Source organism: Microchirus variegatus, assembly GCF_963457635.1.
Source record: "Microchirus variegatus genome assembly, chromosome: 22".
Classification (NCBI taxonomy): Eukaryota; Metazoa; Chordata; class Actinopteri; order Pleuronectiformes; family Soleidae; genus Microchirus; species Microchirus variegatus.
Genome location: NC_139823.1, coordinates 17,974,897 through 17,988,848, shown reverse-complemented (window position 1 = coordinate 17,988,848; position 13,952 = coordinate 17,974,897). Strand labels below are relative to the sequence as shown.

The following is a 13,952-nucleotide window of genomic DNA, read 5'->3' as shown; positions in this document are numbered from 1 at the left end:
CTCTGGGGCTCCACCTGCAGACATTTTATGGTACTGCACCCAGTAGTTCTTTATAGATGTCATTCATGAAGTAGATATTTGTCATTGTGATGATTTATAAAGTGGAAAATGCTGGTCCTCACTTTATCAGCAAGCGACACAAACCTCAGTTTTTCATCTAATAAAACCTGGTTAAGCTAGTTTATGATATTTTAAGAATATGTTTGTTGCTTTATTTCACAGTTAGACAGATTTTTCAAACCCCTCACTCTCCCTGCACCAAACCCCATAGAGAAAAGCAGCGATTTTTACCTCACAGAGACACAGGAGTTCACAGGAAGTTGTTGATCCACTGCTGCCTCCGTCAGTAAATATAAATGTGTTATTTTGATAATTCGGCGTTTGAAATCCTTTGTTCAGGTTTACCTGTCAGTGACACAAAGTGACCACACGAGGCAGCAGTAGACCAGCAGCTCCTGTGTCACCGTGAGCTTAAAATGCTGCTTTTCTCTATGGAGTCTGGTGCTGCTGTAGAGAGCGAGCGAGCGATTTGTCATCGTTTTTTACATCTGCAACAGAAGCACTCGAGTATTTGTTATTGTCTTGTATAAATAACCTTGTTGTTGTTGTTATTATTATCCTCCCTCTCAATTAACCTCCCCCCTCTCTCTCTCTCTCTCTCTCTGTCTCTTTCTCTGCATGAACACAACAGGGTCAGTCTTGTGCATGACCCCTGCTAGCAGTCTTGGTAGGTCCCGACCTTCCCTTTGCACTCACACCACGCACGTTGTATGATGTAGTTTTGGGGGTGTGTGTATGTATGTGGGGGTGTAGATGTGGGTGGCAGCTCTTTGCAGGTGAGACAAAGATGTGTCTCTGCGCTGCCTCGTGTGGTGATGGCGGGTGTGTGTTTTTGTGTCACCTGAGAAGAGTTAAACGATCGTGTTAATGATGTACGACTAAAGTGTGCAGCAGCAGCAGCAGCAGCTGCAGATGTGTTTGTTCTCCCTCCTCGTGTTGATCGGGAAATTTAAATCAGTTTCCCAGAGAAATTAAACACAAAGTCTCATAGACTCGTGTGTCACATTTACCACCATGTATTTTGGCGGCAGAGTGTTTCAGCCCACGTTTATTTAAGACGTTCATTTCCCGTCCCCCGCTGCCAAACGGTGGTATCTTCTGTGCCCTTCTGTAAATTTCTCTGGGAAAAAAAACAAACTCCACTGAAACTGATTTTCCGTATAAATTTCCTTACTTGTGATTGTAATCAGCTTCTCTCCTCTTGTTTTCTGTTATTTTCTTTTGTTTTTTTATTTCCTCCCACGCTCCCCTTTTCTTTCTTTCTTTCTTTCTGTCCTCCTTTGCTTTTGCATTGTGAATGGTTGCATGCCATCTGCCGGTGTAACCCTAACGATGGCTTGCTGGCTCTCTGTCACGTCCACCACCACCATCATCATCCACAACAACAACAACAACAACAACAACCTCATCACAACTGCTGTCCATTGCTGCCACCTCCCTCCCCTCCTCACCTCCCTCCTTCTTCCCTCTCGCAAAACAAAGTCCCAATGATGTACAGTGCTACGCCTGCTACTGTCTCTGCAGCAACAACTCCTGCCACAAGTGTCGCCTACGCAGCAACAGCACCAGCCAATCAGGTTTGCTCCTTTTAAAGCTTTCTTTCATCAGTCCCAGGAGCTCTGAAGAAGTTAGCAGCGGCGGCGGCGGCGATAACTCGTCCCCAGAATGTCCAGCAGAGGGCGCTTAAAAAAAATATCCGCCTCTCAACTTCTTCAGAGCTCCCACATTTTGCAAAAAGTAGTAGTTTGTGTTGTGTTGGCACTACTTCCTGTTTTCTTTTCTTGTGTTTGCATGCTCTCTCTCTCTCTCTGTGTGTGTCTTCTTTTACTTTTATTTCTTCTTCGTTCATCTGCAGCAAAAAGGGGGCGTGGCCTGTGCCGCAGCTTTGTTTCCATACATACGCGCCGCACACTTTTACCTTTTTCCTCCTTTACTCAGGGTTTCGTACGGTCATGGAAAAGCCTGGAGAAGTTTTGGAAATTGAAAACGCATTTTCTAGGGTCCTTGAAAAGTCATGGAAATATCGCACGGATAATGTTTTCGATGCGTAAAACATGAATAAAACGATGTAATGTGCGGTTTAAATTTAAATTTGCACGGAAAACAAGGTGTCAAGCGGAAAACAAGCAGATCACTGGCTCCGCGCTTAGCGACCCTCCAGTCCTCACGTGGATTTTGAGCTCTTTTCAACGACATAGTGCCAGGAAAGTGTAGTTTCAACGAGTGTGATGTGATTTAACTGCGTCTAATAAGGCAAACAAGGCGTACGGAGACGATGGCTCAGTCCTGGCGTGTGGGTTTCGCCGGCTAACGCACAAAAGCTAACGGAGAAGCTAAAAACACAAGGCAACACACTTCCGGGGGGCGTTCTTAAGCCCAATTTATACTCCTGCGTAAAGTGCTCTGCGTAGGTTACTGTTGTCGAGCCTCTGCGTCGTCTCCGGCTGCACAAAATATTTTTTAAGTGTCCGTCACTCCGTCAGGGGACAACGGAGACGGCAAGAGCTGCGATTGGTCCTCAGGACAGGCCGAGCTAACGCCGCTCTGTGCCGTCTCACAGTGCGCACCGAGCGTCCACAGAGGCGGAGCTGATCACCGCCCACAACGTCGCTGCCAAACTATAAATACGTCATATCTTAACACACACACAGCGCATGTTTAGACTCTAAATGGCTAATTTGTCGCCTTAAATTATCTTAAAACTGCGTTCCGTGACACAGAAAAGTGAAAAAATGGCCACTGTTTCAACAACAACAACAGTCTTTCTCTCTCGGACGCCATTGCTCAATGTAGCCGAAAGCACAACCGACCCCTGCTGATCGGGCGGGAAATTGCAGCGCGTATCCGTCACCGCGACGCAGAAGTGTGAAGGCTCGAGTCGTCTCCGTGGTTACGCAGTCGGAGAAGTATAATGGGGCCTTTACTCGGAGGTAAAAAAAAAAAGGATATATAGGGGCCTATAGGGGACAACGATTCACATGCAAACGATGCCACACAGTGGCTCCAAGTGTGTACTGCAGGCGTGAACCAAAACGTGAACAACAAAAAAGCCCTTACGGAAAACAACCACTTCCTCTCTTTTACAGGGTATCCGCGGGGTCTTAAAAAGTCTTAAATCCAATCATTTGAATTTAAGACCTTAAAATGTCTTAAATTCTCCCTAAAATCTCATAAAAGGTCTTAAATACAGTTTTGATCTATTAACGTGACTTTTATTCAAAACAAGCATACACTTCAGTCTCGCTTTGAAATGTTTCTATTTTTGAGAATGCGATAACGTAAACAACACGGAACTAAAGTAGGTCACCTGTGTTCCCCGGGGGAGAGTTTATCCAGCACCACTAGCTAGCGCGTGCTGTGAGCGCCGCGGTGTGTTACAGCTCCGCTTAGCTTAGCTTAGCTTAGCAGCGGAGAAAACTTAACGAAAGCCCACAGCTTAAGCCCAAATGCAAGTTCAACGATATGTGGCTCCAATTTTCCTTCATGTCTTTTGTACTTTTTTTGCCCGAGTGGATTTGACATTTTGAAACGGGTCTTAAATTGTGTTCATTATGGTCTTAAGAAAGTCTTAAAAAGTCTTACATTTGACTTGTTGAAACCTGCAGAGACCCTGTTTTAACCATTACTTAAAGCATTACTCAAATAGTAATTCAAATCAATGAAGTATGAAAGAAAGTTACAACAGAGTGGCTTTTTAAGGAGAGCTTTAAACTTTGGCGACTGAACGACTCAAAGACCACAGACGTGTCGCAACAAACTGCATATGTTTTTTTTAGATTAAGATTTGCAGTCAAAACAGATGGACGTTCATGTAAGACCGTGGGATGGCACCGATTTTCGCTCTTGTAAAGTCATTGAAAAGTCATGGAAAACTATTGTTATAAAAGTGTACGAACCCCGTTTACTTGTAGGGTGAATGTGAGTTGTGAGGCTGTCGGGGTCAGAGAAGTTGGAAGTTAAAAAATGGCCTCCATCCCTTCATCGCTCCTGTTGCTCCCATGTTGCCGCGTGTCAGCAGGAGTCGGGGAAGCGAGGCCACGTCTGAATGCCGGGGTGACGCATGTGTGCCCCAATTTAAACCTGGACAATTTCAGGACAATGCCGGGCGCTGCGGCCTCACGCAGCTGGGCAATCGTTCTCCGCTAGAACGTGTGCACCGCGCCCAATTTTTAAGACCAACACGGGCAATAACAATCATGACCACAGCAGGAAATGAACCTCGCTCCACTTATTCCCTCTCCTCTTTTATTTAATACCTTTTTGTTAAAGAAATGTTGTTATTGACTCGTTTTCAGCTCATGAAATCTACATCTGCGTGAGTCTATTATATCTTAAGGGTCTCTCAAAACAAACTCCATACCGAAAATCAGCGATTTACCTCGTGAGGACAACTGCTGCCTCCTGTGGCCACTTTGTGTCACTGCGTTATATACATATATATGTATATATGACACTATAATATGTTAAGAAGCTTTTTAACGCTGTTAGACGCCGTTTCTGACTGAGAACAGATGTTTTTTTGTCAGTTTTGTAAACCGCTCACTCTCCCACACCAAACCCCATTGAGAAAATCAGCGATTTTACCTCGTGAGGACTACTGCTGCCTCGTGTGGTGACTTTGTGTCACTGCGTTATGTACATATATATGTATATATGACACTATAATAAGTTAAGAAGCTTTTTAACGCCGTTAGACGCCGTTTCTGACTGAGAACAGACGTTTTTTTGTCAGTTTTGTAAACCGCTCACTCTCCCACACCAAACTCCATAGAGAAATTCAGTGATTTTACCTCGTGAGGACTACTGGTGCCTCGTGTGGTCACTTTGTGTCACTGCGTTATATATGTATATATGACACTATAATAAGGTTAGAAGCTTTTTGACTCTGTTAGACACCGTTTCTGACTGAGAACAGATGTTTTTTTTGTCAGTTTTGTAAACCGCTCACTCTCCCACACCAAACCCCATAGAGAAAATCGGCGATTTTACCCCGTGAGGACTACTGCTGCCTCGTGTGGTCACTTTGTGTCACTGCGTTATGTACATATATATGTATATATGACACTATAATATGTTGAGAAGCTTTTTAACTGTGTTAGACACCGTTTCTGACTGAGAACAGATGTTTTTTTTGTCAATTTTGTCAATTGCTCACTCTCCCACACCAAACCCCATAGAGAAATTAGGCGATTTTACCTCGTGAGGACTACTGCTGCCTCGTGTGGTCACTTTGTGTCAATGCGTTATACACATGTATGTGTATATATGACACTATAATAAGTTTAGAAGCTTTTTAACGCTGTTAGACACCGTTTCTGACTGAGAACAGATGTTTTTTGTCAGTTTTGTAAACCGCTCACTCTCCCACACCAAACCCCATTGAGAAAATCAGCGATTTTACCTCATGAGGACTACTGCTGCCTCGTGTGGTCACTTTGTGTCACTGCGTTATGTACATATATATGTATATATGACACTATAATACGTTAAGAAGCTTTTTAACGATGTTAGACGCCGTTTCTGACTGAGAACAGACGTTTTTTTTGTCAGTTTTGTAAACCGCTCACTCTCCCACACCAAACCCCATAGAGAAAATCAGCGATTTTAACGTCACAGCACACAGGAGTTCACAGGAGTTGTTGATCCACTGCTGCCTTCTTCTATAAATTCAAGTGTGTTATTTATGTGAATTTGGCATTAAAAATTGTGACACACGACACAAAGTGACCACACGAGGCAGCAGTAGACCAGAAACATCGCCGTTTTTCTCTATGGGGTTTGGTGCAGGTGAGTTTGCGCTTTTATAACTTGGAAAAAGCTGTTTAATAACAACAAATACAGCGGCAAACACAGTCGTACGATGCTGTAGAAGTGTGTTAAGCATCATCTTACACAACCGCAATTTAAAACACTGACGTCTTCCTTGAAATTGAAGCATTATTTTTTTTAAAAAGCCCCAAAATCCCAGCGTCATTTTAGAATTGCAAATAAAAAAAAAAGATAAATCTCCTCCAGTGAGGAGCACTTAGTGCTTTATTGCTCCTCATCGGCCACCAGTGAGTTCACTTCCTGTGAGTCACTGCCTCTTCCTGTAATTGACATTCAGCAGCAGTCGCAGCAGCAGCAGGAAGCAGAGCGTCTCCTTAAAGACGCATGCGGGACATGAAGAAGAAGAAGAAGAAGAAGAAGAAGAAGCCACGCTGACGTCATTGCTCGCTCGCTCGTCTGTCTCCGTCTGCGTTAACGTGACGACGCAGACTCAAGAGTCTTGTTTGGGTTTTCAGAATAAAAGACCACGTGACGTAAAGCACCAACGTCCAGGAGAGAGAGACGAGGACGCAGAGACGGACGTCGTCGTCTTATGAATGATGAATTTGTTGCGTCGTCGTGTTGAGATAAGAGCTAAAAAAATTAAAAAGAGGCACGTAATGGCCGCCGCGCTCGCACAGAGGCGAACAGAGCGTCCAGACGCGACGGCAGGTTCATCGTCTGGTCACCTTTTGACCTTCTGAAGTGTCTCTGGGACAATTGCGTCGCTCCGTGTTGACAGATGCATTTCGAAACGTAGTCATCTGGCTGCGGTGAGGACTGTAGGGTCGCAGCACCCTCTACTGTCTGAGCGTGGTATTACACGTGAAAGGAAAAACCCCTTTTAATGATAGATCTGTTTGTTTTTATCACCCTGTGTCGCTGTAATATTCAATATTCATGTTTATTTTCCACCTAAACCTTTTATCAGCTGTGGATTATCTGTTAAATAAGAATGTTCTCTTCTTCTTCTTCTTCTTCTTCTTCCTCTTCTTCCTCTTCTTCCTCCCTCTCGTTGTTATGTGGTGGGTCATTCGTTTACATCTCTAAAAAAGAGAGACTAATACACAGTGCAGAGGTTGCCAGATCTGGTTGAAATGCTATTTTGCACCCTAAGAAAGTGGGTTTTTTTTGTTGTTTTTTTTATACCACACCTTAATCTCTGTAAACCCATCACACATGAAGCCTAAAGACTTATTATGCTGAACTAAAGCATGTCTAATCTGTCTTAACTGTTGTGAAACGCCCTAATTTAGACGTTAATATACAAAATATACAAATATAGAGAGTTAGCTTTTAAAAACGTCATTTTCCAGCAAGAAAAGTCAGTCTAACACTTGTGTAGCACGTTTAATCTGTCTGAACTATTGTGAAATGGCCTAATTTAGAAGTTGGGACAAAATAGCATCCAGAATTAAACACCATATAATGGTGAAAAATACATTTTCACTCCTGTGTTTGTTTTAATCCAGTTGGGAGCAAATATTCTGCTCTAATATATATATATATATATATATGGACTTATTTGTCGTTTATTTAGTCGTTTTTCAGCTTCTCAAAAGCCTCGTATAGTCATTGAAACTGAATAATTTTAGAGTCTACGGACAAAACGAGACGTAAAATGACCAAAATGTGAAACAATCGACAAATTTAATCAACGTAATCGAATTCCAGCGAGTTTTGTGTCTTTGACCTTTAAAAAAAACGTCCACGTGCGTATTTTATTAAGGTTTTATTATCAAAGACGTGAAAAATTGAGTGAAAACACTGTATTTTTGCTTCGTTCTGGACGTTCTTCCCGTGCTGATGACGTCTTAGCGAGGACTTAAGCAAACGCAGTTTGATCCAGATCTTAAAGAGACGCCAGACTTTGTTCGGTTATGTCGTGTTTTTCTTCTGTGAATGATATAGAGTGATTCTAAAGTCTTCTCCACGTGTCTTTGTCTCTGCTGCAGATTATCCTGAAGTGAGCGTCAGGAGAGGAGCGGAGTGTGTTGAAGCTGCTCTGGGAAACCCCAAACATCCTCTGTGTAAATACTACCTGGCCTCTCCTGTAGAGCTCCAACAACCTGCATGCTAAGAGTGTAACACTTCAATTTAACCGTAAGAACTGCAGTGCCGGTGTCACACACACACACACACACACACACACAGATATATATATATATATAATGTATGTATTGCTAGAAAAGAGAGAAAAAAACAACTATTAACACAAAAAAAATGTATCGTACGACATAAACACACATAACAGACACACTATAGAGGTCATTCTAACGCCGTCGTCTTTATCCTTTAACCTCCGCACAAACCTGTTCGTACACACACACACACACACACACACACACACACACACGGACGTGAAGATGCCATCATGTGACGCTCGTCATCATCATCATCGTCGTCGTCCTCCTCTCTGGAAACACACAACAACATGACGCCAAAGTCTGACGCAAACAAACAAACAAACAAACAAACAGAGACGTCTCAGTTTTGCCATCGCCACTGATTTGTTTGGAGGAGGAGGAGGAAGAGGAAGGAGAGATGGATTTTTGTTTTTTTGTGCATGAAGTCAGGACAGAGGACAGAGGAAGACACGCCTGAAAGACGCGCCTCAGGGTCTCGTTCACATGTAGAAAAGTGGAAAAAGGAGGGTTTTAAAGTCTCAGTTTAAACCATTTATACACATTTACTCATTTAAATGTCAACGTTTGACCGTTTTTAGTCGTTTTTCAGCTTCTTAAAAGCTTCGTATGGTCATTAAAACGGAATAGTTTCAGGTGTGTGGACAAAACGAGACGATTTTCGGTGAAATAATCGACAAATTTAATGGAATTGCAGCGAGTTTTGTGTCTTTTTGACCTTTAAAAAAACGTCCAAATGCATATTTTATCGAGGTTTTGTTATCAAAGACGTGAAAAATCGCGCGTTTTCTCCTCACGATGCTACATGTGAACGACCTCTAAAGGTCTAAGGGTTCGTGCCGAGGCCTTAGCGACGCTCGATGGTTCCGTCACACACACGCACACCAAGCCTTGCGTGTGTGTGTGTGTGTGTGTGTGAGAGTGTGTGTGTGTGTGTGTGTGTGTATGAGAGTGTGTGTGAGACTGAAGGTCTGCCGGCAGACTGGGACTCTGACTCCAGGTCTACAAACACCAGTTTCTTGCTAGCAGAGTCTGTATGGAGGGTGTGGGTGAAGACGGATTTAAGTGCTAAAAATAAATAAATAAAAAATAAAATAAAAAAGGTGAATTTTGACGCTCGTCAAAACACACACAAGAAAAAACAACAACAAACGATAACTTGAAGTTGGACTGGAGGGCTTTCACCCCGTCACCCTCACCGAGAATCCTGTTCCATTTTTAGAAAACTGTAGAAGTGCCTAAGAAATGCTCATCGACAACAACAACAACAACAACAACAACAACGACGACGACGCAGTGTATCCGCTTAAAAAGAAATATAGAAACAAACACGGACTCTGGAGAGAAAAAAAAAAAAAAAGACATTTCAGATGTTGTTTTTTTCCGTCAATTTTCGTCGACATCAAGTGACTTTATCTGAGAAAAAAGAGAAAAAGAAGGACGGACAAATCAAAAGCTAGCTTTGTAGAACGTGTGTGTGTGTGTGTGTGTGTGTGTGTGTGAGGAGTGACGGTGTTGTCCGACTGTGTGTAACAGTCTCTCTTTATTTTCAGAGTTTATATTCATAGACGTTTTAGAGACAGAAAAAGGTTATTTAAAGGATTTTGTGTTGTTTGTGTGTGTATGTTTGATAAACCCCGCCCTCCTCCCCCTCCCCCTCCGTCACCACCTCCACAACAACAACAACAACAACAACAACAATCATCTTTAAACGATTATTCTTTAACACCTTTAACAGCAAAACCCTGTCATTTCATGGTGTTTGATCCACACTTTTATTATTTTCCCTCTTTAATTCTCTCCTGCTTCACTCTGTGATGTCACAAGAGTGAGTTTTGACGCTTTTCTGGTTTGAAACTGACGTTTTCTAACGTACTCACTCTCCTGCACCAAAGCCCATAGAGAAAATTTTACGTCACAGCTCACAGGAGTTGTTGATGCACTGCTGCGTCCATTTGTGCGTTCAAAATGTGTTGTTTTGTTACTTTGGTGTTTTACAATCCTTCATCTGATTAACCTCAGTGACACAAAGTGACCACACGAGGCAGCAGTGCACCAGCAGCTCCTGTGTCCCCTGTGATGTAAAATCGATGATTTTCTCTATGGGGTTTGGTGCAGGGAGAGTGAGCTGTTAAAAAACGTCCAGTTTCCAGCCAGAAAAGTGGTGAAAATGTTCTTAATGTGTCGTAGACTTAAGAAGGAGTAAATTTTATGTATATTTTATTCAAAAAGTGGCAAAAAATGGCTTTTAACAACAATCATCACTTTCATCCGTTCACCCTTTAATCTGCTCCTGCTTGACTCTATGATATCTAAAGACTTAGTTTTGACACTTTTCTGGTTTGAAACTGACGTTTTCCAACGTACTCACTCTCCCTGCACCAAACCCCATAGAGAAAATCGTCGATTTTACGTCACAGCACACGGGAGTTTTCGATCCACTGTTGCCTCCGTGAGTCAGTTTAAATGTATAATTTGGTCACGTGTGTGTTTAAATTCCTTTGTTCTGATTAACCGCAGTGACACAAAGTGACCACACGAGGCAGAAGTGGACCAGCAGCTCCTGTGTCCCCTGTGATGTAAAATCGATGATTTTCTCTATGGGGTTTGGTGCAGGAGAGTGAGCTGTTAAAAAATGTCAGTTTCCACCTGGTAAAGTGGTGAAAATATTATTAAAAATATCGTGGACTTAAGCAGGAGTTGATTTTATTTATATTTTATTCAAAAATAAATGTCACCACCAACAACAACAACAGAAACAACAACAACAATCATCATTTTCATTCGTTCACTCTGATATTTTTGTGGTTTTAGAAAAAAAAAAAAAAAAAAAAGACAAAAGACAAAAAAAAAAACACGTTCTATATTTTGTTGTAATTTATCTTTTTTTTTTTTTTTTGGTTTTAAATGTTTGAGTCAGAAACGATGTTGTAAACTATTCTGTTTTGAAATGAATGTAATTTATTGGGGCTGTTTTTTCGCTCATTTCAAAGGTTTAATCGGTCAGTGAATGAATGAGTGAATGAATGAGTGAAAGAGTGAAAGAGTGAGATGTGTTTTTGTTTTTTTAAAAAGAAAAACATTCAAACCCACCGATGGAAAGCGACCGGACCTTTCTTGCCTTCTCGTTGACGACAGAAAAAAAAAAAAAAAGAGCGTAGAGTTTAACGTTAAAAGAGTCGCTTGCGTTGTTGGAGGAGGAGAGAAAAAAATATTTAAAAAAAATATCAATAAAAATAAATAAAAAAGTTTATTGTATAGGTGACATTTTATCAAAAAAAAAAAAAAGAATTTCCAAAAAAGATGTACTTTTCACTCTATAGTTATTATAGTGTTTCATAACGATGTGACGTCGTTGCCGTGGCGACGCGACGACGACGACGACTAAAGTTGGGTATTTTTGTAAATGATTGTTTGTTTCTGTTCTGTTTTTGTTTTTGTTTTTGTTTTGTTTTGCTAGAACACTGTACGCAACACGGTTAGATTGTAAAAGCGAAGATTTACGAACGTTTTTTTTTTCTTATTCTTCGCCGAGATTTACGACAACGACCTAAATATTTTCCTTAGCGGATAAAAAAAAGAACACGACGACGACGGCGGCCCGTGTACGCGCCGCGACTGTCACACTACGGTAGATTTAAAGTCCTCTACGTTGCATAGATTATAGATATATATATATGAAGAAATATTATATATATATATATATATATATATATAAGTTTGGATGTACAGCTCAAACAGACAAAGGACCTTTAGGTTCCACTCTTTATTCTGAGGCGTATGTATCACTAGAGTTAAGGATTGCACTTTTCACAAAGGTTTGAACACGTGATCGGTTTTTATTTCTTTTTTCCTGCAAGTACAAGTTTAAAAAAAATAATAAAAAATATAATAATAATAATAATAATAAAGAATCTGTTGATTAATCAGAGGCAGAAACCACCACAGAGTCGACATGTTTGCATGTTTTCTTTGACTGCACAGAAAAATGTCTGAAAAGACAACATTTCCCACAATGCCCTTTGTTTTTTTTTGTTTTTTTTTTAAATAATGAGTAAATGTGTCCGACCATGTGGAAAAGGAGGGAAAAAAAAACAACAAATGTAAGAAGCACTTTCTGAGCAGACTCAGCTGATCCAAAACAATTTGCCTTATCTTGAGTCCATCGTGCTTAAAGGGACAGTTCGGGTGTTTTTAAAAAAAAATTATTTATTTGTTGTCGCAACTGAATATTAACTCTCACGTCACTGTTTGACTCTAGGATGTCTTAAGAGTGAGTTTTCTGGTTCGAAAAAAAATGAAGTTTTCTAACGTTCTCACTCTCCCTGCACCAAAGCCCATAGAGAAAACCATCGATTTTAACGTCACAGCAACACAGGAGTTCACAGGAGTCGTTGATCCACCGCTGCCTCCATCACAAAGTTCAAATGTCTCATTTTGTCAAATTCGGCATTTAAAATCCCTCATTCAGCTTTAAATCGGTGACACAAAGTGACCACACGAGGCAGCACTAAAGCAGCAGCTCCTGTGTCCACTTGAACTAAAATCACTGATTTTCTCTATGGGGTTTGGTGCAAGGAGAGTTAGCTGTTAAAAAAACCCAGTTCCCAGCAAGAAAAGTCTGTAAAAGTTTGAGATAGAGGGTTGACACGTCTTAAAAATGAAGTTTTCTAACGTTCTCACTCTCCTGCACCAAACCCCATAGAGAAAACCATTGATTTTAACATCACAGCTCACAGGAAGTTCACAGGAGTCGTTGATCCACCGCTGCGTCCATCACAAAGTTCTAATGTCTTATTTTGTCAAATTCGGCATTTAAAATCCCTCATTCGGCTTTAAATCGGTGACACAAAGTGACCACACGAGGCAGCACTAAAGCAGCAGCTCCTGTGTCCACGTGAGCTAAAAATCAGTGATTTTCTCTATGGGGTTTGGTGCAGGGAGAGTTAGCTGTTAAAAAACCTCTGTTTCTCGCAAGAAAAGTCTGTATAAGTTTGAGATAAAGTGTTAAAAACTATTCTAATGTCTTAAAAATTAGTTTGCCTCTTTTTTTTTTTTCCACTTTTCTGGTTTGAATGTTCTCATTCCCCTGCACCAAACCCCATAGAGAAAACCATCGATTTTAACATCACAGCTCACAGGAGTCGTTGATCCGCCGCTGCGTCCATTTGTGCGTTCAAATGTGTTATTTTGTGAATTCTGTGTTTAAATTCCTTTGTTCGGATTCACCTCAGTGACACAAAGTGACCACACGAGGCAGCAGTAAAGCAGCAGCAGCTCCTGTGTCCCTGTGAGCTAAAAATCGATGATTTTCTCTATGGGGTTTGGTGTGGGATAGTGAGCAGTTAAAAAACCTCTGTTTCTAGCAAGAAAAGTGTTGAAAATGTTCTTAAGATATCGTAGACTTAAGCATTTTACGTATATTTTATTCAAAAGTGGCTTAAAAAAAATCATCTCACATAGCCACACTACAAAAAAACCCTGAACTCTCCCTTTAAAGTTTTGTTTTTTAAGAGCTCTTTAAAAATATTTATATTCCTCACTTCCATTTCACTTTTTTTCTCTTTATATTAAACACACTCTTTTTTTAAAAAAAAAAAAGGTTTTAAAGCCAAAACTGCATCAGAGCGAACGGTCGCTCGTCTCCGTCCTTTGCCTTGTTACAATGGCACTGAGCGGAGCTTGTGACGCACAGCTTTATCCAGCAGAGGGCGCTCACACTGGGAGAGTGTGTGTCCTAAACCTTCACACAAACACAGGAAATGCAACAAAAACACCGTCATCACAGTTTTACTCTCAATGTCATCGTTTCTAAACGTTCTGTTTGGGTTTTTGTTGTTGTTTTTGTTTTTCACATATATTTTGTGCTATTTTATGTTTCTATAGTCCGATGTTTCTTTGGTTTCCAGCAAGATAATGTAAAAATCTATTGGAAGATAA

The 13,952-nt window shown here is 41.0% G+C and overlaps 1 protein-coding gene across 4 annotated transcripts in view; it reads left to right on the top strand.

The window, feature by feature from the left end:
- Nucleotides 1–13,952, top strand: part of LOC310943466 (muscleblind-like protein 2a) — a 72,285-nt gene extending 58,333 nt beyond the window's left edge. For 2 of the 4 annotated variants that reach the window (XM_083909038.1, XM_083909037.1), the window contains exons 7-8: nucleotides 692–727; nucleotides 7,824–13,952. In XM_083909038.1, coding sequence (XP_083765164.1) covers nucleotides 692–727; nucleotides 7,824–7,948 — 161 coding nt within the window. In that variant the 3' untranslated portion in view covers nucleotides 7,949–13,952. Of the gene's footprint in view, nucleotides 1–691; nucleotides 728–1,542; nucleotides 1,638–7,823 lie in introns of all 4 variants that reach the window. The other 2 variants (XM_083909039.1, XM_083909040.1) reach the window with 2 other exon arrangements.